Raw genomic sequence first — 24,372 nt, 5'->3', positions numbered from 1 at the left:
GCCCCCAGCATCCTTCTCCTACGATACCTGGCCAAGTGCTGAAAGTCGATCTCATCTCTGCAGAGCCCCATATGCCCCATGTCCTGATAGAGAAAGGGGACATGACCCTGGGAGAGTTTGACCAGCACTTGAAGGGAAGAACAGATTTCATTAAAGGGATGAAGAAGAAGAGCAGAGCAGAGCGGAAGGTGAGGGCAACTGAGGTGGGGAGCGGACGGTGGCAGAGTTGGGGTGGCGCTGAGGCCTGGTCTCCACTGAACAAGTGAGGTGGGGAGGTAACCTGCCCGAGGTCATCCAGCAAGCTGGAGGCAGACACCAGGCAAGAAGTGTTTCCTTCTGTGGGCCCCCGGGCACTGCAGGGCACTTTCAAATGCCCCGTCATCCTGGCTCTATTCCCGCCTCCTGCCAGATCACCTTTCTCCAGGACCTAGCAGGTGCCTAAGCCAGGAAAATTTATATATGGTGGCAGAATGGACTTGGCCTCCTCCAGGCCTCTGCATCCCCAGGGGTGCCCAGGACCCTTCAGTTCCTTACCTCCTGGACCTCCCTTACCCACCAGCTGAGTAGCCTCTTGCTCTTCCTCCCTCTGGGGCCCTTGCTTGCTATGACATAAAGGACAAAGGCAGAGTGGGGAAAGCCTGAGAAAGATCCTCTCCTTCTGCTGTCCCCCACCCCATGAAGCTGCAGGACAAGGAGGCCTGGCCAGGGGGCAGGAATGGGAAAGGGAACGTTGGAGGCTGAGCATCAGCCACAAGTCACACCCCATGCTCTGCCTCCCGCTCATGGTCCTGCACACTGAGCCAGGTCCTGAATGCCAAGATAGGTTTCAGAATGATGGCTCATCTCTTTCCATTAGCCCCCTTTTTAGATGAGAAAACTGAGATCTGGCACCCAAAGATCACCAGTAAGCTGGAGGAAGGGAAAGACTGTGATCTCAGAAGTTAGATTTGGTGACCAGGAGGCTAAGGGATGAGAATGGATTCTGTGGGGCAGTTGAGCTGGATTTCACACCACCACCCATGCTCTGCCTGCCTAGCTGGCACAGGGCAGTGGCAAGGTGGGGAAGTGGACAGAGACCCCCCTAGAAGCACATGCTCTCCCAGAGGTGCCCCTCAGCCAGATGAGTCAGTTGGGATAAGAAGCTGGAGCCCGGGGTTCTCAGAGTAGGGGGTGGCAGTGCCAGAGGTCCCATTGAGCTCTGAGAACTGCTACCTATGGGCCAGTGGGGCCCAGTGGGCCTCCCAGGCCTGGGGCTGGCTGCCCTGCCTGCCAAGCCTTAAATAATTGGCTCTGGGATGGCGGAAGCAAATGAGAATTAACTTGCCACCTTGGGGTGGTTATGCAAATAGCCTGTATTCTCCACAAACTCCAGGGATGACAGCAATCAACCCACAGCTGCTAAGAAATGATGAGTTTATTGTAATTGGATAATGGCAGCTTGAGGAGACATTAGAGAATCCTGAGCCAGGGCACCAACCCAGTCCCTCTGAGAGGCAGATAAGGTTTCTGGAGGTGGCTTCTCTCACTGGCAGATGTGGCTGCTTCTGCCTAGGGCTCTGTCATCAAAAGAGCCGGTCTGGGCTGTGGCCTCTGGTGGAGCGGCTTCACGTGGGAGAGAGACAGCGAGATCTCTTGGCAGGGAGAAGAGTGGGTTGTGGGTATCCACAGGGTGAACATCAATCAGGAAGAGTGGGTGGGACAAGCTGTCAGAAACCCTGGTTTAGCAAGGAGAGGGTAGATCACATAGAAGGGCACACCACGCGTGAGACACAGAGATGCCAAGAGTAACAGAGGCAAAAAAAAAAAAAAAACATGAAAAGATGCACACACAGGTTAGCGGCAGACAAAAAGGCCCACACAGATTAATTCCCTCACTTATTTATTCAACAAATAAATCTTAGCGGGGCAATACTGAGAATGACACAGTCTTTATCTTCATGGAGCTTATATTCTGGGATGGAAAGACAGAGGAAAAAAAGCAAATCAGGCCGGGCGCGGTGGCTTACCCCTGCAATCGCAGCACTCTGGGAGGCCGAGACAGGTGGACCACAAGGTCAGGAGATCAAGACCATCCTGGCCAACATGGCGAAACCCCGTCTCTACTAAAAATACAAAAATTAGCTGGGCGTGGTGGCGCATGCCTGTCATCCCAGCTACTCGGGAGGCTGAGGCAGGAGAATTGCTTGAACCAGGGAGTTGGAGGTTGCAGTCAGCCGAGATTGAGCCACTGCATTCCAGCCTGGTGGCAGAGCGAGACTCTGTCTCAAAAAATAAAAATAAAAAAGCAAATCAATGAGCCAGATCTGTTTGGAGAGGGCTGATATGATCATGAGTAGTAGGTGCTGGGTGTTCTTTAGCCGGGCGTCAGCAAAAGCCTGTCTGAGGATGAGACCTGGCAGAAGACCAAGAGCCCAACGTGGGAGGAATGGATGGAGAGGGCACAAGGGATGAAGGAGCAGGAAGCAGAACAATGGTGACCTTTTTGGAAAACAGGAAGAAGGTCAGTGCGGCTGAAATGTAGGGAGCAGAGTGGGTAGAGAGGAGGTGGACAGGCAGGCAGGGGTCAGGCCACAGGGGGCTTCCTAAACTATGGTTCAGAGTATTCAGTGAGGGCACTGCTTGAGCAAGAGAATGACAAGAACAGTCGCTCTGGCTGCTCTCTGCAGAATGGACCACAGGGAGATAAAAGTTGGAGAAAGAGAGCAGGATGAGACTATTGCAAAGGTCTAGAGAGAGAGACAGTCCTCTCCTGAACACGGGCAGTAGCAGTGGAGTCAGAGAGATGTGGACGCGTTCTGGCTGCATGTTAGCAGCAGGACTGGCAATGCTTTGCTGCAGGATGGAATGTGTGGAGTGAGGAAAAGAGGGGAACTGAGGACAACTGTTAGGCGTTTGGTTTGAACAACTGGGTGGGTGGTGATGTCATCTATTGAGATGGGGAAGGAACCCAAATAGACAGAAACTGAGAAACAGACACAGAGACACGTGTACACACAGAGACAGCCAGATAAGGAGACAGAGAGAGAAAGTCGGGGTGGAAAGTGAAAGCAGCGTGAGAACAAAGGAAATGAGATTCTGTGTGAAGGGGAAGGGGAGAAGCAAGGGGAAGGGTCCTGGCCTCAGGGCCAGCTAGGAGGCCACATAAAAGGATAAGCACCAAGGCGCTGTCCTTCCCTTAATCTTTACTGATCCATCTCTGGACTAGGCCCTGTGTTAAATTCTGGAGAGGTAAAAGAAGCTAAGAGATGACCTGCCTTCAAGTATAATAGCAAACAAGTTGATGGGAGGCAGAGATCGGAGCAAAAAACTACTCGGTGTGAGAAGTGCCTGGGCCTCCAGGACCAACAACAGCAGCAGCAGCAATGGCAATGATGGCTGCTGTTTAGAGGCCATTGCTCTCTGCCAGGCAGCCAGCTTCACAGGTGCACTGAACCCATGCAACAACTCAGTGAGGTATGTCTTCTTGTCCTCATTTAATGGATGAGGAAACTAAGCAATTAAGTCCACCTGGAAATTGGGAAAGCCTTTCCAAACAGGTAGAATTTGAAGAATGAGTAGGAATTTAACAATGGGAGAGAATCGGTAGACCAAGGAAACCCAGTTCACAGCCAAGATGAGCCAGAGAGCAGTATACACACTGAGTGTAAAAGCAAGAGACCATTACTCAACCAACGGGCTTCTCGCATCTGTGCTGACTCAGTTCATCCTCACAACCACCCTGAGAAGGGGACATTATTCGCCCCATTTTACAAATGGGTAAATAGACCCAGAGGAGGGACTCACCCCCATATCACACAGTCGGATGGTGACAGAGCTGGGATTCAAACCCAAGTCTTTCGGTCTGCAAAGTCCATGCTTGCTGTTGCAACCCGTGAAGGTCTAGCAAACAGAGGAGCTGAGCACAGTCAGCCCAGAAGTCTTCCATGCAGAGCCTGAGCAGGATGTGGGTGCACGGTGAGTGACAGGGACCAGCATGAGTCCCCAGGAGTACCTCTTGACCCCCTGATTGCCCAATCAGAGTGTTCTTTTCTCTTCCAGACAGAAATCATTCGAAAACGCCTCCACAAAGACATTCCCCACCACTCCGTCATCATGCTCAACTTCTGTCCCGACCTCCAGTCAGTCCAGCCATGCCTGAGAAAGGCCCACGGGGAGTTCATCTTCCTCATTGACAGGAGCAGCAGCATGAGCGGGATCAGCATGCACCGAGTCAAGGTACCTGCTGAGAGAACCCCTCCCGAGGGCCCAGGGCTCCAGGGGAAATCAGCTGTGTGCCCCCAATCCAGCTTCCTCAGCACTTTCTGTTCCAAGAAACAACTTTTAAAAATCAGTTTAAACAGAGATACCCAAACTCCATTTGCATCCCCATAAAAACACGAAGTGGTGTGAGCAGAGGCTGAGCTGGCATCCATTTATAAGGGATGAAGTCATCCATAGCTGTCCTTTGCATTCTACAAACTTTAGCTAAAACACTCCAGTAGGTACTGAGTGGAGCAGGGCACAGGGAAGAGGGGAAGGGAAGTAACATTTGCTGAGGGTCTGCTATGTGTTGGATACAGTGCTAGCCACTTAACGTGAAGCTTGGTATCTAATCCAGACAATAATCTTATGCGTTTGATCCTATTTTTGCCATTTTCCATACAGAAAAGCTGATCTTGAGAGTTTCAGTCACCTGCCCAAGGTCACATGGCCACTGTGGTCTAAAATTAAATCCATGTCTCCCTGACGGTCCCCACCACCTGACATCAGAGCTTCAGTGGACATGGCCCCTGCCATCAAGGAATGTGTAGAATTTGGTAGAAAAGACTTGATTTCTCTTTTTTTCAAATGCCTAATAGGTGCCAAGCCTTGCCCTTGGCCTTCTGGAAAAACAGCAGAATGCAAACACATTTGCTGTCCTCAAGGAGCTGACAGTCAAGAGAGAGGCACAGGCCTGCTAGCCAATCAGAATACATGGGAGCTTGGTCTCCCTGCTAAGGAGAGCTCCTCAGGAGGGTGGAAGCAATGGTGATAGAATCCTCCCCCCTCACAATCCAGATGCGTTTCACCTGCCCCCTGCCCCACCCCCAGGAGATTACTGGTCTCCATTGTGGCATTATCCAACACTCCCTTGTATTTTTGATTGTGCAGATGTCTGTCTCTCTGGAGTTATGAACTCATTTAGGAAAAGGGTCGTCTATCCTCTCACCTCTCTTTTTCCATGGGGCCTAGCTCTGTGTTTATGCATAAAAAGCCTTCTATCTCTTTATTGATCCGGGTAAAGGATAACTGAGTTCAGGAGAACAAGGAAGGAGGGGGCAAGAACAGAGTGGGGCTCTGCCGTCACCTGAAATTTCATCTTTTCCCCTAGTTTGTTCCCAGAGCAAGCTCTTGTTTCCAGGGCAGCAAGCTCAGCAAGGAGAGGAGGGTTGGGTGGGATCTAGGATGCCAGGTATCTCCATGGGTTTGCTACAGTTGTCTTGAAGTATGACAAAGGAATCATACACAGGACCCAAGTTCCTGTTTGAAGTCTCATGACACAGGGGTGTAGTAGGGCTGATTGGCACCTTCTTCCCCAACCTGCCCACCATCAGAGGCAAACATTGGAATGAGAAGCTGTCCTCGGTGCTGGAGTGCTGAAGCACGCTCAAGGCCTCTGTGGCCATCTGTATCCCGTTCTGCATCTTTATCAGTTCGTAAGATGTCTCAGTTACCCTAGAGCATCACAGAAGCATAAACCTAAAACATGCCTTAGGGAGCATTTAATCCATTTTCCCTCCACTTTCCAGGTAAAGAAATTGAGTCGCCAAGAGGCTAAGTGCTTTTCCCAGCATCACAGGGCTAGTGAGAGAGCCTGAGCCTTCTATATCTTGCTTCAGAGCTCATTTTCCTTACATTGCTTATGGAGAATTATGCATACTGTTCCACTAAAAAATTCTCTTCTCTGATGATGTCATCTCTGCTGCATGGCATCATGCCAAAAGCAACACCTGGATTCCAGGGTCAATTCTGCCACCGATTTGCTCTGTGACTGTGGACAAGCTGATTCTCAACTCTGGGATTCATTCATACTTTCTGTAGAGAGAGAAGGATCAATTCAGGCAGAGTGAACGTATGTCATATATCCCTCTGCTCCCCTCTCCCAAGCCCAGGTAGACCTCAATTCAATAATTGGTCATGACATTTTTTTTCCTGCTGAGCCTGGACTCAGTCTATATCCTTCTCATCCAGTGTTCCAGGCAGTTACTACCAGTTAAATGTAATTAGTTCATAAATGGAAATCCACTTCCTGGACTGAAAGCCTGTCCAATCTTTGCATTCCAGAATTCTCGGACAATAACTTTCTCTGGCTCTCCTTTCAGTCCTCTTTCTCCTTGGAATCTCTCCTGCCCTTCTCCAGTTCAGCTCACTGAGCTCAAGGTCATGCCTTCACAAATGGCTTTGCATTGGTGCCATCCATTCTGCTAAACATGACCCTTTTAGAGAAAGGCACAGAAATTACTCAGGCTACACACCCCTTTCCCCACTGACAATGAGGCCACTGGAAGGTTGCTTGGGTCCTTAATTGTGACCCACTGGGTTGAAGTTTTAGGAAAATCTAGGCTCAGGGAGGAGGGAGAAAATAGAAATCCAAAGAGCTTATGCCAAAGGGGAAAGTCCGGCCAATTTAATTTCCTGCAGCTGGTCTCATTCTTCAGCTGCCACTTGCTGCCAAAAACATGGCTTTAAAAATTCTAATAGGTGTGAGCAGAGACAATCTGTATGGATCAGCAGAATCTCCTCCTAGCAGGAATATGCATTAGTGACTAATGAAAAAATAAGCAGACATTGACTTCTTTTGTAGAGAAACCAAATGTATTGACGCAAGCAATGAAGAGAGATTGAGAGAATGTTAATGTTAATGTTTGCAGGGTGGGGGATGGGATTGGGGTGTGAGTATGTGGAGCCTGGAAATCTGTGTGGTGTAAAAGGTGCCAGAATCCTCTTGCAGCTGTTTTCTTCTAGATCGTGAAGGATGACGGCTTCCCTGAAGCCATGCTGAGATCCCTGGGGTACTATCAATAAACAAGATGGGGGACATGGGGGTGAGGGGGAGACAGACCTTCATTCCTCTGCCAAGGCAGAGCCAACATGAATAAAAATCTCAGAACTGTGGGGTTTTTTTGTTTTGTTTTGTTTTTTTTGAGATGAGTCTCACTCTGTTGCCCAGGCTGGAGTGCAGTGGCGTGATCTCGGCTCACTGCAGCCTCCGCCTCCCGGGTTCAAGCAATTCTCCTGATTTAGCCTCCTGAGTAGCTGGGATTACAGGCGTGTACCACCATGCCCGGCTAATATTTGTGTTTTTAGTAGAGACGGTTCAGGCTGGTCTCGAACTCCTGACCTCATGATCTGCCTGCCTCCACCTCCCAAAGTGCTCGGATTACAAGCGTGAGTTACCGTGCCCAGCCAAAGCTGTGTTTTTAAAGCCTCTGTCATTAGTCTTAGGTTTTGCAATCCAGGGCAATTCCTTAGCTCTCCTGAGCCTCAGTTTCCTCATCTGTAAAGCAGGGTTATTAATATTAATATAGATCTCATTGAGTTGATAATGATAACCATTTACTGAATGTTTACTATGCACCTAGCTGAGGCTCAGAGGGGTGACATAACTTAGAACATTTAGCACATAGTAATTGCTTGATATTTGTCATTGCATTGTATCATAACCATCGTCACCATCATGATCATCATGATCATCATCATCATCAATTTTGCTTCTACCATCACCTCCACCTCCCTCATTGTCACTATTTTTTTTCAGTCTACCTTTATCAAGGTCTCCTGCTGGGGTTACATGGGTTATGTTTAGTGTCCATAGACTTTGGAGGCAAAGTGACATGGCTTTGAGTCCTGACTCCATTATTTACCCTCTGGATGCTCACCAACATGTTACTTCCCCTCTCTGTGCCTCAATCTTCTCTTCTATAAAATGGGGATAAAAGCGTACCTGCCTCGAAGGGTTATGGTGAAGATCAGTGAAGTGATGCATGTAAAGTACATCCTGTGTACCTGACAAATATGAGCTGAAGAGACTGCCCCTGAGGATGTGTCCTTAGTGATGGTTAGGTTGAGTCTGATGCAGAAGGTCCCACAGGAGGGCCAGAAGCCATTCCATCCACAGTGTGACCTGGACCAGGCCACTTTCCTCCCTTGGACATCAATTCTGCTTTGGCAGCAGGGAGAGGGTGCTCCCTGCTCTCCCCACCTCTCAGGATCAGGAAGAGGTTAAGTGGAACTGGAAAGCCATAATAGAAAGGCTTTAAGAAATCAGACCTGCTACATGGATAAGTTTGATGATGATGATGATGACGACGATGATGATGATGATGGTGGTGGTGGTGGTGGTGGTGGTGGTGGCTTTGGTCCAGCCTCTGGTCAGTGTCAGCAAATTTCTTGATGTGAGGGAAAAGGAGTTGCTGGGTGCAGACAGAGGAGGGTAAAGGCCTGTTTGAAGGCTGCTCGTGTGCTGGGAAAGGGAATATTGGAGTGCAGTGGCCGAGTGACAAGAACTCCTTCCTGAATCCTGAAAACCCCTTTCTCTTCTGCCAGGATGCCATGTTGGTGGCCCTTAAGAGCCTCCTGCCAGCCTGCCTCTTCAATATCATTGGGTTTGGATCCACATTTAAGAGCCTTTTTCCTTCCAGCCAGACCTACAGTGAGGTAATGAGGGGGCAAGGCTGGGACCAGGAGGGTGGTGCATGGTGGGGAGCAGAGGAAAGGAGGGAAAGGGGAAAAAATAGTTAAAACCCTAGTGCTGGCCTCAGAAGCTGCCTACCCACAGAGAACCCAGATCACACCCGGGGGCAGAGAACTGAAGAGAAACTATCTCTGTTTGGACATTTTTCTGACATCTCAGCCTTCTGACATCCCCTCCTCTTTAGAATCAAACAATATTTTGGGCAAAGTGTGTGTGTGTACAGAAATGAGGTATGGAAAGTGGGTAGAGAGAGGACATAGCCCAGGCCTGCCACTCACTGAAGCCTCCGTTTCACAAGGATGATGGACGCATGCAAGGTTGAGCTAAGGAAGCGGATGATAAGGAGTAGGGGAGTGAATAGGTGGATGAGTGGGCGTGGCAGTGGGCTAAGAATGGAACTCACAAGGCTCAAGATACTGTGTGAAACAAGAAGGCTGTGGCCCCAGCAGCGTGTTCAAAATTGGAGCATCCTACCCAGATCTAAGAAGAGGAAGAGAGGGAGGGAGGAAGGAAGGAAAGGAGGGAGGAAGGACAAGCAAATGGGACACTTTTCAACTAAAAATAATGTTATGAGTTTTAAAAATGCAAGAATAATATATGTTGCATGTGCTTGTAATCTCAGCTACTTGGGAGGTTGAGATGGGAGGGTTGCTTGAGCCTAGGAGCTTTGACTCCAGCCTGGGCAGGACAGTGAGACCTCATTTCTACAAACAATGACAACAACAAAAGAATAATATGTATTGATCATTCCACAGTTTTTAAATGTACACATCAAAAACAAAATTTTTTAAAAAAATCTCCTGTGATTATGTCAGTCAGGATAAAAGGAAGAAAAGACACTGCTAAGAGCTTAGTATAAATCCTTCCAGCCCTTGTTCTATGCATTTACACACATTTTCAATAAAGATAGGATTAGGCCTTCCATACTGTTCTGTAACCTACTTTTCTAACGCAGCAGTCTATCATGAATGTATTTCCATGCCAGTAAGTATTAATCTGTAATGTAACTGTAATGGCTTCCTAGTATTTCACTACACAGATAGATTGGGACTTATTTAACAAAACCCCTGCAGTCAAGCATTAAAGTTCTTTCCATTTTATTTAGTCATCTTTGTATCACAGATTTTGCATGCATCTTTAATTATTCCCTTAGGATTAATTCCTAGCCTTGCTGGCTCAAAAGCTACACATACATCTTAAGACTTTTGATACATGCCATTACTGCTTTTTTTTTTTCTTTTTTCTTTTCCCTTTTTTTTTTTTTTTTTTTTTTGAGATGGAGTCTCTCTTTCTCTGTCACCCAGGCTGGAGTACAGTGCTGCGATCTTGATCTTGGCTCATTGCAACCTCTGCCTCTCAGATTCAAGCGATTCTCCTGCCTCAGCCTCCCAAGTAGCTAGGATTGCAGGCATATACCACCACACCTAGCTAATTTTTGTATTTTTAATAAAGACAGGGCTTCACCATTTTGGCCAGGCTGGTCTCGAATTCCTGACCTCAAGTGATCCACCTGCCTTGACTTCCCAAACATGCTGTTACTTCTAAGTCCTGTCCAAGGGTGGATGTTGAAATAGCATCCCCCTGAGCTAGGAGGAGGTCACTGTATCCAGTGGGAATTTACTCTTGCTGCAAATGACATCCATCCTTGGCCAGTTGGGACCCACACAGTTGGTCCAGAGCAAGGAAATCTGAAGCCTGGATTAGAGAAATGATTTTCTCAAAATGTCACAGGGGGCTGGTGCCAGAGTCAGTCTCTGCACTCAGATCTTAAGATTTCTAGTCCAGTGCTCTTTCCATCACACCACCCACCTCCCTCATTAGAAAAAGAAACCTCATGTGTGCTAAGGAATCAGGGGTTTAATGTGTTCCAGGAGTGCTTCTATTTTTAAAGGAGAACCCAGAAAGGACAACTGGTTGGTGTTTCAGGCATTGGTACGGGGTGCTGTTGAGCAGGATGACACCAAATGAGTGGCCACCCATTCTTCCTGTGAGTGTGGGCAGGGATGAAATTGGGAGCATGGGTCAACTCTGGTGAGGCTAAAAGAAGATCTAGGGAAACAAAGTCCTCTTCCTTAGGTGGTCTAGAGTCTCTGTACCATACGGTGACACTGGGGACTGTCTGCTTCTCTGCAGGACAGCTTGGCCATGGCTTGTGATGACATCCAGAGAATGAAGGCCGACATGGGTGGGACCAACATCCTTTCCCCTCTCAAGTGGGTCATCAGGCAGCCAGTGCACCGAGGCCACCCACGGCTCCTCTTCCTGATCACAGATGGCGCTGTCAACAACACGGGGAAGGTGCTGGAGCTGGTGCGAAATCACGCCTTCTCCACCAGGTCGGCCTTGGCTGAGGGTCTAGGCTCGGTGACTCCAGGCTGCCGGGGCTGGGGCGTCAGAGCCCAAGGGCAATGTGGAAAATGCCAGAGGGAGAGGATAGGACCCACAATTCCCAAAGGGCTTTGCTTCCAAGATAGTGTGGGCTGATTTCAAAGTTCATCTTTTTCCCTCTCAAGTTCTGAATGGGTGAGCTACCCATGCCTCTGCACACGACTCACAAGAGAAGCCCAGGGAGAGGTCCCACAGCCAAGGGAGAGGCTGCTCCCGCTCTGTGCTGGGTGGGAATTAATGGACTGTCTGTGGGTGAATTGACGGGTGTGTATGTAGGTACCCCTGATGGCCCCTCTTCCTTCTCCCTCTCCCTCTACCTGAAGATAGGGCCAGCTCCAAGATCCTGCCAGACCATGCTCTGTCCCTTTCTGCATCAGGAGGCAAAGATGCAGAGAGGATAGGACATAGCAGCCTCTCTTCTCCCCTTCCCCCAGGTGCTATAGCTTTGGAATTGGACCCAACGTCTGCCACAGACTGGTGAAAGGACTGGCATCTGTGTCCGAGGGCAGTGCTGAGTTCCTGATGGAGGGGGAGCGGCTGCAACCCAAGGTAGGCAGCAGAACCCACGCAGTCCCTTCTGGTGCTGGAACCTCAGAGGCCCAGACCAGTCACATGGCAACTCAGTGGTGGAGCTGGGATGACACCCCAAATCTGAGCTCTTCACTAAGCCACACTGCATCCCAATGAGAACCAGAGACTTGCAAGCCACAGAGCAGGCAACTCTTGAAGCAATGCCAGGACGCTAGATCCCCTGGTCTCCAGCCACTGGACACACACTCCATCCACTGCTGGACAAGATGAGGCTCCTGAAAAAGCTACCACCTATACGGATTGAAGTTGTGTTTGAGGTCCCTATCTGGACATGTTCCTGATGATGACAAATGGTGGCTCAGAAGAATCTAAAGAACCCAGAAATAAAGGAGGCTATAGTCTGCTTTCCATGTCCTGCACATTTGACACGAATAATCTAACCCTTAGAAAATCCCCTTGTCAGTCCAGTAAACAAAGACAGGGCTGGGATTAAGAGTGAAGATGTTTATTGGGGATAGTGTCTATGAAAGGTGGAAGAGGAGGAAGCAGGAAGAAAAACTCTTCAGGCCAAGAGGCCAGTCCAACAGCTGTGAAAGGAAAATGGGAGCAGAATTGGGCGAGAGCCTCAGACTGTGATGCCCTGGCAGGGTCTCAGCCATCCAGCAGGGAGCTCTGGAGCAAAGGTTGCCCATCAAAGTCAGGGATGTGCTGAAATGACCAGGATCTAGTATCCCTGCCATGCTGAATCATTGACTTGGGGCTTCCAGGGAGAGAGATGGTCTTGGCTCAAAAGCTGGGGTGCTGCAACTGGAAGCTGTCACCTAACAGCATTTCTTGCAGCAAGAAGGCATGGTCTTTCTTGAAGAGAGATTTGAAAGCTCACCTCTATACTTGCCACAACCCCCAAGTCATTTTCTCCAGGTTTGCAGTACAGAACATCCAAGGAAATCAGTCTAGGTGATGACCACAGCTGTCATTTACTAAACACCTACCACACCTAGCGCATGTCATTTACTAAACACCTACCACATGTCAAATTCAGTATTGCAAATAATCCTTCAACTACACCCTCCTACTTTAACAGAAGGGAAAACTGAGGCCCAGAGAGGTAAATGAATTTGCTCAAGATCATTATCCAGTCCATGGTTTGGCGCAAACCTGTGTGCCCTTGGGCTAGTCACAGCCCTACTTTGAGCCTCAGATTTTCTCATTTATAAAATGCTAAACTGGCCAGGTGTGCAGTGGCTCACGCCTGTAATCCCAGTACTTTGGGAGGCCTAGGCAGGTGGATCACTTGAGGCCAAGAGTTTGAGACCAGCCTGGCCAATTTGGTGAAACCCCGTCTCTACTAAAAATAAAAAATTAGCTGGGCATGATGGCGGGTGCCTGTAATCCCAGCTACTCAGGAGGCTGAGGCAGCAGAATCACCTGAACCCAAGAGGTGGAGGTTGCACTGAGCCGAGATCATGCCACTGCACTCCAGCCTGGGTGACAGAGCCAGACTCTGTCTCAAAATAAAATAAAATAATAAAATAAAATAAAATAAAATAAAAATGCTAAGCTTAGAAAAGATGAAGCGAAGATGCTCCCCAACTCTGACATTCTGTGAGTCTAAGAAGCTCAGAAGTGTGCTCAGTGCTAGGCAAGTCACCACAAGGCCTGCTGTCCCCTTTTCCCTGCTCCCACTCCCCACTAAGCTGATACTTACATGATCTTCTGTACACATCTCTTCTCATACATCCCCCAACTGCATTCTGACCCTGCCCTACAGATGGTCAAATCCTTGAAGAAGGCCATGGCCCCAGTCCTGAGCGATGTGACTGTGGAGTGGATCTTCCCTGAGACCACTGAGGTCCTGGTCTCACCCATCAGTGCCAGCTCCCTCTTCCCTGGAGAACGGCTGGTGGGGTATGGCATTGTATGTGATGCTTCTTTGCACGTCTCCAATCCCAGATCTGTAAGTATCCTAGAAACTCCAGGGGTCCGTGGGGGCCCAGAACCCATGCCTACAAATCATCCTTAGCTGGAAAGACTATTTGTGACAGCTAGAAACTAACTGGAATTGGGTTTACAGCTGTGGGTTTACAGTTTTCCCAGTTGTGGGTTTACAGTTGCCAGGCCACAGGCATTCAATCACAGTGGCATGGCTAAGGTAGATGCCACCATCTCAAAAATGTGGTTATTAAGAGCCCCTACAGTAGAACCACTTGAAGAACTTGTTTAAAATGCACAGCTTTGGGAGGCCGAGGCAGGAAGATCACTTGAGATCAGGAACTTGAGATCAGCCTGGCCAACAGGGTGAAACCCCGTTCTCTACTAAAAATATAACAAAATTAGCCAGACATGGTGGCAGGCACCTATAATCCCAGCTACTCAGGAGGCTGAGGCACGAGAATCACTTGAACTCGGGAGGCGGAGTTTGCAGTGAGCTAAGATCGTGCCATTGCACTCCAGCCTGGGCGACAGAGCGAGACTCCGTCTCAAAAGAAAAAAAAAAATGCAGAGCCCTAGCTTCCACCCAGGTCTGTTGAATAAGAATCCCCAAGGATAAAGCCCAGGAAACTGCATTTTACATAATTTCCCCTAAGTGATATGGTGCACACTTTAGTTCAAGAACAAATGCACTCAGATTTCCTTCTCCACACACTCTAGTAAGCGCGTATCTCCTTAGATGAGTTTGTGTTTTATTTCTTTACATGGATGATTCTCTTGTCTGTGGTGGCAGAAGTGGGATGAAAGCCAAGAACTTCTGAAAGGGAGGTGAAATTCATGCTAAAATGTGAGAGGTTGCCAAAGAAGCTGTTTCCTCACCTATCTTTCCTCTTTCGTGAGTCTGTCCACTCTCTCTAAAGGATTTCTCATCTTGTTTTGTTTTTCAAAAAAGAAGTCACAAACTCAATGCCTATAGAAATTGGGCAGGTGTGGAATGAATGAAATGCACTTGGTGTAAAAATAAAAGGGGCCAATGCTGTGATGGATAGCAGTTACCACTGAGCTCACAGCTGGAAAGGCAATAGGGAGCGGTGAGGAATATGGCAAACTGGATGGCACACACCCTGGCTAAACTGGGCAGCCCCTACGCAGCCCTAACAAAGTGCCATCATGCAGAAATGTGAGCCCTATGTTAAATGTGTGTCTCATTTTTCAGGAGAAATTGGAACTTTATGTGAAAGCTCCAGATTTTTTAATGTTATGAAATGTTTTCAGAACTGTGATCAGGTTAATGGTTAATGTGTTATGGAAAATGGAGTGTTCAGCCGCAGGGAGAAAATGCTAAACAAAATGCTGGCCAAGTCCTTGCACAGTCCAGGCCTTCCTGGGAGGTCTAGAAGGCACCAGTTCATCAACAGACCCTCCCACTAGAAGGGACTGGACGCAGTCATCAAATCCATTCTTCTTTGCTTACTCAATACTGGCAACGTTTGCCCTGCTACTGGTAGGGATAAAGAGGACCTTCACATATTGTTGGTGTAAATATAACTTGCCACAGCCCTCCTGGGAAGCAACCTAGAAATAACTAATAAAATTAGAGATAGGCCGGGCACGATGGCTCACGCCTATAATCCCAGCACTTTGGGAGGCCGAGGCAGGTGGATCACCTGAGGTCAAGAGTTCGAGACCAGCCTGGCCAACATGGTGAAACCCCATCTCTACTGAAAATACAAAAATTAGCCAGGCGTGGCGTCAGGCACCTGCAACCCCAGCTACTCGGGAGGCTGAGGCAGGAGAATCACTTGAACCCGGGAGACAGAGGTTGCAGTGAGCCAAGATCATGCCACTGCACTCCAGCCTGGGGGATAGGGCGAGACTGTGTCTCCAAGAAAAAAAAAATTAGAGATACATAAACCTTTCAACCCAGAAATCCTACTCCTAGGAGTCTAGCCCGTAAAAATAAAAGTGATGTAATGGATTTATGTCCAAGGATTTATTGTAGTATTTTTTATGGTGACAAAAATAAATGGCCACAAACTGAATGCTTAACAACAAGGGGTGGTAAAATATTGTGCAGTCAAATGGTAAAAAGAATGGTTGAGGCCAGGCCATGGTGGCTCACACCTGTAATCCCAGCACTTTGGGAGGCCAAGGTAGGTGCCTGGCTTGAGGCCAGGAGTTCAAGACCAGCCTGGGCAACCTAGTGAGACCACTTCTCTACAAAATATAAAAATTAAAAAATTAGCCAGATGTGGTGGCATATGCTTGTAGTCCCAACTACTCTGGAAGCTGAGGCGGGAGGATTGCTCAAGCCCAGGAGTTGGAGGCTGCAGTGAACTGATGATGCCACTGCACTCCAGCCTATGTGCAGTGTGGAGACCCTATCTCTAAACAAACAAACAGAAAATAATAGATGAAATGCAGAATTTCCAAAGTGTTTCAAGTGCAAAATTCAAGATACTGATAAGTGTGAGCAGTATAGCAAAGTTTTTATGAAACAAAAAATGACCCCCAACAGCTGATGTGTTATTTATACATAGAGGTGACCCTTGAACAAGGTGGAGGTTAGGGATACCGACCCCCTATGCAGTCAAAATTTCACATATGACATTTGACTCTCTAAAAACTTAACTACTAATAGGCTACTGTTGACTGGAGGCTTTACTGATAACATAAACAGTCAATTAACACATATTTTGTGGGTCATATGTATTATGTGCTGTATTCTTACAATAAAGTATGCTAGAGAAAATAAAATGTTTTTGAGAAAATCATAAAGAAGAGAAAATACATTTACTATTCATTAAGTGGAAGTAGATCATCATAAAGGTCTCCGTCGTCATTGTCTTGACATTGAGTGGCGAAGGTGGAGGGGCTGGTCTTGCTGTCTCAGAGGTGATAGAAGGGAATAAGTGGAGGAGGTGGAAGGCGAGGCAAGAGAAGCCGACACTCAGTGTAACTTTTATTGAAAAAAACCCACATATACATGGACCCACGCAGTTAAAGCTTGTGTTGATCAAGGGTGAACTGTATGTTTATATCAGGGAGAATGGAATGGAAGGAACAGATGGTTTATTTTGTTAATTTCGGTTACCTATTTGGAGGCAGGAGTGGCATTTAGACTTACATTAAAAAAATTTAATGAAGTCAATAATTAAAAACATAACCTAAGTGTTATGAAACGATAATTCCATTCACCATCTCTTGAACAGAAGTTTGTCTCAATTCCCTAAGCAAACACAAAGCTTTCCTATTGAGCTGTTTCTTCAGAGATGAAAACCGCACCACCTCTGCTCACACCCCTTGCTCCCTGCGGAAGTCCTTCCTGACACCTAGCCTCACTCCTAGCCCTCTTTTCTGTTTCTCCCTCCAGGACAAGAGGCGCCGGTACAGCATGCTGCACTCTCAGGAGTCTGGCAGCTCTGTCTTCTACCACTCTCAGGATGAGGGACCCGGGCCGGAAGGTGGAGACTGTGCCGAGAACTCAGGGGCACCCTTCATCCTAGGGCAGGCCAAAAATGCCCGGCTAGCCAGCGGAGACTCCACCACCAAGCACGGTTGGTCTGCGGCTCTAATGATTGCTGCCTTACACTGAGCACTTACTATGGGCTAAGCACTTGGTAAAAACCACCTCATTGAATAATTAGCAGCTGCAGAGGTGGGTACTGTCATACCCACTTTACGGATGAGGAAATTGAGACTTGGAGAATTTGAGCAACTTGGCTAAGCTCATAGAGCAATAGAGTGAGTACAGACAAAGAGTCCGGATCTATCTGACTCCAAAGCCTCGTTATGGTGTTAGTTTCCATTCAAAGGGTACTTATCGATTCCTTACTAAGGTTAGGGGCTGAGAGCAACATGGGAAGCAAAGATGACTCAGACATGTCCCCTGCCCTTCCGGAGCTTTCCACATAGTGAGAGATACATCTGGCACTAACTCTGATAGAAAGCAGAGTGACAGGGTGCCAGGGACCCCTAGAAAATTTAACAAACTATGGGAATCCCAGGAGAAATGAGCACATCTGCTAGAGGATATCCACAAAGACTTCACAAGGGGACTGCTTCTTAGAGGTGGGAAGGGAGAGGACGTTCCAGGCAGCAGAAACTGCCTGAGCAGCAATGTGGAGAGTGTGACACTTAGAAAGCACACACACAATTGGCTTCTGATCTAGTGTGTTTGACCCACTTTGTACCTTTTATTTTACTTTTTATTTTTGAGGCAGAGTCTCACTCTGTCACCCAGGCTGGAGTGCAGTGGTACGATCTCTGTTCACTGCAACCTCCACCTTCTGGATTCAAGCAATTCTCATGCCTCAGCCTCCCAAATAGCTGGGACTACAGGCGCATACCACCATGCCTGGCTAATTTTTGTATTTTTTGTAGAGACAGGGTTTCGCCATGTTGCCTAGGCTGGTCTGGAACTCCTGGCCTCAAATGATCCACCCACCTCGGCTTCCCACAGAGCTGGGATTACAGACGTGAGCCACCACACCCAGCCACATTGTACCTTTTGAAAGAAGCAGCAGGGAGAGTAGCTGGGAAGCTAGACTAGGGCCAGATCCGGAGAGGCTTTGGATGCCAGGGGAGGCATCTGCATATATTTCAGTAGGCAAGAGGTGGAGAACATGAGACACTTCCAAACAGGAAAGGGGATGCAAGCCCCACTCTTTCCCTTGTCCCACTCTGATGGTTCCCCATCACTATCCCTGTCCAGATCTGAACCTCTCTCAGCGACGGAGGGCATACAGCACCAACCAGATCACCAATCACAAGCCCCTCCCAAGAGCCACCATGGCAAGTGACCCCATGCCAGCTGCCAAGAGATACCCACTGCGGAAAGCCAGGCTGCAGGACCTCACCAACCAGACCAGCCTGGATGTCCAGCGGTGGCAGATTGATTTGCAGGTACCCAAGCAGGACAGATTAGGGAGGAGCTGGGGAAGGCGACAGGCAGGGGAGAGCTGTGTCCCCTGCTTCAACCGCAGGACGTGGCCATCCACAGCTTACACTGCCAAGTGAGTCACTCCCTCTTTCCTTCCCTAGGCCTTCATCTGTCTTACCTCCGAGGGCACCTTCCAAATCAGGACACCCACCAGTCAATAAGCTCGCTCATTCCCTGCACACACACTGCCCAGTTGGCAAGGAACATTTGCATGTGCTCTTTCATTTGATTTTATAGCAGACCTGGGGGAGGAGAGAGTTTAGGGGCCCACCTTGGCTCAGTACAGATGTGGAAATTGAGAGCCAGAGAGGTAGGGCACTTATCCAAGGTCACACAGCCAGTCAGAGGATTGTAACCCGTCTGACCTTTGAAGGACCCCCTGCCTTCAAAGCCTTTTATTCCCCCTCATTAGATTGCACCTCCTACAAATTCCAGGGGATATACATTTACCCAGGGCAGAGAGGATTTTTTGTTTATTTGTTTGTTTGTTTGTTGAGACAGAGTCTCGCTCTGTTGCCCAGGCTGGAGTGCAGTGGTGCCATCTCAGCTCACTGCAACCTCTACCTCCTGGGTTCAAGCAATTCTCATGCCTCAGCCTTCCAAGTAGCTGGGATTACAGGCATGTGCCACCATACCTGGCTAACTTTTGTATTTTATTTATTTATTTATTTTTGAGATGGAGTTTTGCTCGTGTTGCCCAGGCTGGAGTGCAATGGCGCAATCTCAGCTCACTGCAACCTCTGCCTCCTGGGTTCAAGCGATTCTCCTGCCTCAGCCTCCTGAGTAGCTGAGATTACAGGCATGTACCACTATGCCCGGCTAATTTTTGTATTTTTGGTAGAGACAGGGTTTCACCATGTTGGCCGGGCTAGTCTCGAACTCCTGGCCTCAGGTGATCCACCTTCCTCGAACTCCCAAAGCACTGGGATTACAGGTGTGGGCCACCATGCCTGGCCTGATTTTTGTATTTTTAGTAGAGACAGGGTTTTGCCATATTGCCCAGGCTGGTCTTGAACTCCTGGGCTCAAGCGATCTGCCTGCCTCGGCCTCCCAAAGGTCTGGGATTACAGAAGTGAGCAACCATGCCTGGCAGCAGAGAGAATTTGAGAGTTAGAGAGCCACAGCTAGGCCAAGGTTTCTCAGCCTCAGCACCATGGACACGATAATTTTATATTTGGGGGCAATTCTGTGCACTGTAGAATGTTTGGCAGCATCCCTTGGCCTCTGCTCGCTAGAGGCCAGGAACAACACCATCCCCAATCATGACAACCAAAAATGTCTGCAGACACTGCCAAATGTTCCCTGGGGAGCTAAATCACCTGGTTGAGCACCATCGTCCTAAACCAAATTGTGGTTTCATCCATTTTATTAAGAATGGGCTTGGCCAGGCATGGTGGCTCATGCCTGTAATCTCAGCACTTTAGGACAAAGGCAGGCAGATAGCGTGAGCCCAGGAGTTCCAGACCAGCCTGGGCAACATGGCAAAATCCTGTCTCTACAAAAAATACAAAAATTAGCCGGGCATGGTGGCACATGCCTGTAATTCTAGCTACTTAGGAGGCTGAGGCAGGAGGATCACTTGAGCCCAGGAGGCAGAGGTTGCAGTGAGCTGGGTTGATGCCACTGCACTGCAGCCTGGGAGACAGAGAGAGAGATCCTGTCTCAAACAAACAAACAAAAGAATGGGCTTTATGTAGATTTGTCCTTGTAAGGCAGTGGTTCCATAAAAGCAGCCTTTTCACTCTCCCTATATGCCCCCTCCCACTTCCAACCACCACCCCCATCCCTCCCTGCCTCCACTTACACATAAGCCCACTCTCTAAGGGTAGGGACACTGCAATCTTATCCCTGGGGGCCCTTCTCTGTGCTTATTGAGGGACCACTTGATGCAATCAGAAGGCAACTGGCCCTGCGGTCTGGCTGACTCTGATCCTCAAACATGTCACTCCACTCTCTGAGCCCCAGCTGCCTCATCTACAAAATGGGGAGAATAGCTTAGGCACATGATTGAACTGCCATCCATCAAAAGATATTTATTGAGAGCCAACTCTAAGTGGAGGACTCTTCCAGGCATTGGCTGATAAAAGATGCAGTGCCTGGCTCAGCACCTGGCACCCAGCAGGCATCCTTGGCTGGCAGCTCTATTTGGTGAGAGCTCTGGACAGGCTGATTCCCCTTTACTTCTTTCCTGCGCGCTCCCTAGCTCTTCAGACCCATCTCTGCTCTTCTCTCGCCCCCTCCTGCCTGGTTTCTTCCCCAACCTGATTCCCCCTTATGCATGCACACGCAACACACTTATATGTGCGCGCACACACACACACACTCCATGCACCCTCTGGCTGGATGAAGGGCTGGATCTTAGACTCATCTGTTGCCATGGAAACCTTACCAGCTTCAGTTGCTCTCTGTGACCCAGTGTAGTGTTGACGGCTGGGGGAATCCTAGTGTTTGATTGGGCAAGGAGCAGAGGGTAGGGATCCCCTGGGACTTAGCAGCCCTGGCTGGGGTCATCCTGGGAGTGACCAGTCCCCTCCTTCTCCCACATCCTTGTACCCTTCCTAGGACCTCTGGCTTAGAAAGACAGAAAGGCAGCCCCCGTTTAATGGGGAAGCACAGTCCGCCTCCTAATAAATACTTGATAGGGATGGAAAAGCCCCCATGGTTAACTGTTGGCCTAAAAAACTGTTACACCTGGTAAGTGTCTTTTCGCCCTCATCCTCTCCCCCTACCAGGGGATATATATGGTCCCAGAGGCTTCAAATTCATTTCTAATTAATTTAATATTCTTCAATTACAAAAGTAATACATACTCAGTGTTCGCAATAAAAACCCTCAAACAATTCAGTCAGGTATAAAGTACAAATAAAAGTCCCCCTGTCCTATTCCCAGACCCACTTGGTTTTGAGTGTTTCCTTCTAGAAATATTAATACTGTACACACACAAACACATGCATACACTATACACGTATGTATTTTTAATAATCACATATAAAAACTGCTCTCCAACTTACTTTTCAAATGTCTTTTTAATTCACTTTTTAAATAAATAACAGTGCAAGGTATTTATTTAAAAGTGAATTTACCCTTTTTGGTGAACAGTTCTATGAGATTTGACAAACGTATATGGTCATGTAATCATCGCCACAATGAAGTTACAGGACAATCACAATTTACTTTTTTAAAATAAGTTTTATCTTGGACGTCTTTTCACTTTGGCATGAAGAAAGATACTTCTTTATTTTCAATGTTGTGTGACGTTCCATTGCATGGGATATACCAGAACTTATTTGCCAACCCCTACTGATGCCAACCCCGACTGATTTGGATCGTTTCCAGATTTTTACATTTACAAACAATACTGCAACAAATATACAGTACTTGCATATCGATATTTGCACTCTTGTGTATTTCCACAAGATTGAATTCCTGAAAGAGGAATTACCAGACCAAAGGGGCTTGTGCATTTGAATTGATAGCACATTGCTAGATTGTTCTCCCACAGCTGTGTACCCATTTACATTAGCACTGACAGTCCATGACAGACTCTGTCTTTCCATTGACCACAGGGGTGCCATCAAACATTTAAATATTTGCCAATCTGCAAGATGGAAAAAAATTACAAACTTGTTTTAATTTACATTGTTCAAATTTTTCGTGAGGCTGAGAATTTTTTCCTGGGTTTATTGGATACTTTTGCTATAAACGGCCTGCAAATGCCCTTAACACATTATTCTATTAAGTTAGTCTTTTACTCCCAGTGATTTATGAAAGCTTCTTGAAAATGATCTTTGTCATGACTATTGCAAATGTATTTCTCCATTTATCCCTTGCCTTTTGATGTCTGTTTGTACCAGCACAAGAATAGATAGATTAAATCAACAAAGCAGAACAGAAAGTCCATAAATAAAACCAAACGTGCATGAAAGTTTGTTGGGATAGAGGTAGGAAACTGATTAAACTGCCCGGATTCAAATGGAAAAACTGCATTCAATAAATTGTGAGATTCTTACCATTTGAAAAATCAAGAAAAAATCTGATTCCTTTCTCCTTACTCCAAAATAAATTTCATGTAAATCAAAGATTTAAACACACAAACAAACAAAAATGAAATCCCAAAAATTCTAGAATATTTTTTGAGTGAGAAAGACCTTTTAAGTATGACATATGGGAAGACATAAGGAAAAAAGATTGATAATTTTAACCATACACACAAAACAGTTTAAACTTTATGGCAAAAAAAAAAAAGTGGGTTTAGAATTATCCATGGTGTATGATTTTCCATGGCTTTCCATGGTTTGGGATTATGATTGTTGATGTTTCTCATGGATAATGGAGACTGGGTCATGCGTCCCTGAGTACTGGAGGGGCAGTGCCCAGGAGGAGCTGCTGTGCCCCAGGAAAGAGCTGGTGGGGTGGGGGTGGGGGAGCAGAAGGAAGGAGGGTCCAGCCACCAGGAGCTCTTCCTCCTCCTTCTCCTCCTCCTCCTCCTCGTCCTCCTCCTCTTTCTCTTTCTCCTCTTCCATCCCTAGCCCTTGCTGAACAGTGGTCAGGACCTGAACCAGGGTCCCAAACTCCGTGGCCCAGGGGCCCGAAGGCCCTCTCTGCTGCCCCAAGGCTGCCAGCCCTTCCTGCCCTGGGGCCAGGAGACCCAGGCCTGGAGCCCTGTGAGAGAGCGGACTTCTGACAGCCGAAGCCCTGGAGATCTGGGTAAGTGACCACAGGGTCCAGGACCCGACTGGGGACAGGGAGGAATCACTGGCTGTTGTTCAACTTCAGATGACAGGCCCAGAGGGCAGATGCCTGGGTCTGTCCCCTTGGGGTCTGCTGCGGCTCACCCCTCTCTGAGAACCTCACCAATCCCACGCTTCCCAGTCACCCTGGTTCTTGGGTGGCCTCTGAGGCTGCAGCTCCATTCTCTGTGCCCCTGTCCCACCCCATCCTATCTGGCCCCCTCAGGCACTGGCTTCCTGGGAGGCGGATCTGTCCTCCCTTGGGGACAAGCCCATGCCCCCGCAGCTGTCCTAGGAAAGCAGTTGGAGTTGCCTGTTCCCTGGGGAGATGGAGTGGGTTGTACTTGCTTAGAAGTGTCTGCTCCCTGGGGAGGAATGATGTCCCCTGGGAGTTGGCCGTCTGTCCCCCAGGTCAGCGCTTGGCCCACTTGTCCCTCTGCCTGCAGAGCCGTCCCACCATCCCTCTGCCTTCGAGACAGAGACGTCTTCGGACTGGGACCCCCCAGCCGAGTCCCAGGAGCGAGCCAGTCCCAGCAGGCCCGCCACCCCGGCCCCGGTGCTGGGCAAGGCCCTGGTCAAAGGCCTGCACGACAGCCAACGCCTGCAGTGGGAGGTGAGCTTCGAGCTGGGGACCCCTGGACCGGAGCGGGGCGGCGCGCGGGATGCCGACCTATGGAGCGAGACCTTCCACCACCTGGCGGCCCGCGCCATCATCCGCGACTTCGAGCAGCTGGCGGAGCGCGAGGGCGAGATCGAGCAGGGTGAGCGCCACGGACCTGCGCCCCTCCCGCGGACGGCCTCCGGAGGACCGCCCCCCTCCACAGCCGCTCCCCCTTCCCCACCCGCCCCCGATGATCCTCTCAGCCCCGCGTGGTCCGCCCACCTGCTTCCCGGGTCCTGCCCCACCCCCTCCTCACAGCCCCGCCCAATTCCCCGCCCACTCTCCCTATGACCCGCCCACCTCCTCCCCTTCCGGGCCCCACTCTCGCCCCATCCCCTCATTACAACTGTGCCTAGTGCCCCGCACACCCCACCCCCCCATGGCCCGCCCACCCCGCCACTCCCCGCCATAGCCCGTCCCCACCTCCATGGTCAGCCCACCTCCTTCCCTGACCCAGCCCCCACCCTGTGCCTGT

The 24,372-nt window shown here is 48.7% G+C and overlaps 1 protein-coding gene across 5 annotated transcripts in view; it reads left to right on the top strand.

The window, feature by feature from the left end:
- Window positions 1-24,372, top strand: part of VWA5B1 (von Willebrand factor A domain containing 5B1) — a 76,478-nt gene that overhangs the window by 36,341 nt on the left and 15,765 nt on the right. For all 5 annotated transcript variants that reach the window (XM_063804570.1, XM_016955343.4, XM_016955346.4 and 2 more), the window contains exons 7-16: window positions 64-188; window positions 4,039-4,215; window positions 8,566-8,676; window positions 10,847-11,049; window positions 11,536-11,650; window positions 13,404-13,589; window positions 16,938-17,121; window positions 18,279-18,469; window positions 23,036-23,213; window positions 23,683-23,997. In XM_063804570.1, the coding sequence (XP_063660640.1) occupies window positions 64-188; window positions 4,039-4,215; window positions 8,566-8,676; window positions 10,847-11,049; window positions 11,536-11,650; window positions 13,404-13,589; window positions 16,938-17,121; window positions 18,279-18,469; window positions 23,036-23,213; window positions 23,683-23,997 (1,785 nt within the window). The remainder of the gene's footprint in view (window positions 1-63; window positions 189-4,038; window positions 4,216-8,565; window positions 8,677-10,846; window positions 11,050-11,535; window positions 11,651-13,403; window positions 13,590-16,937; window positions 17,122-18,278; window positions 18,470-23,035; window positions 23,214-23,682; window positions 23,998-24,372) is intronic.

The sequence above is a fragment of the Pan troglodytes genome, chromosome 1 (genome assembly GCF_028858775.2).
Source record: "Pan troglodytes isolate AG18354 chromosome 1, NHGRI_mPanTro3-v2.0_pri, whole genome shotgun sequence".
NCBI classification, from domain to species: domain Eukaryota; kingdom Metazoa; phylum Chordata; class Mammalia; order Primates; family Hominidae; genus Pan; species Pan troglodytes.
This window is presented reverse-complemented; position numbering and strand designations above follow the sequence as displayed.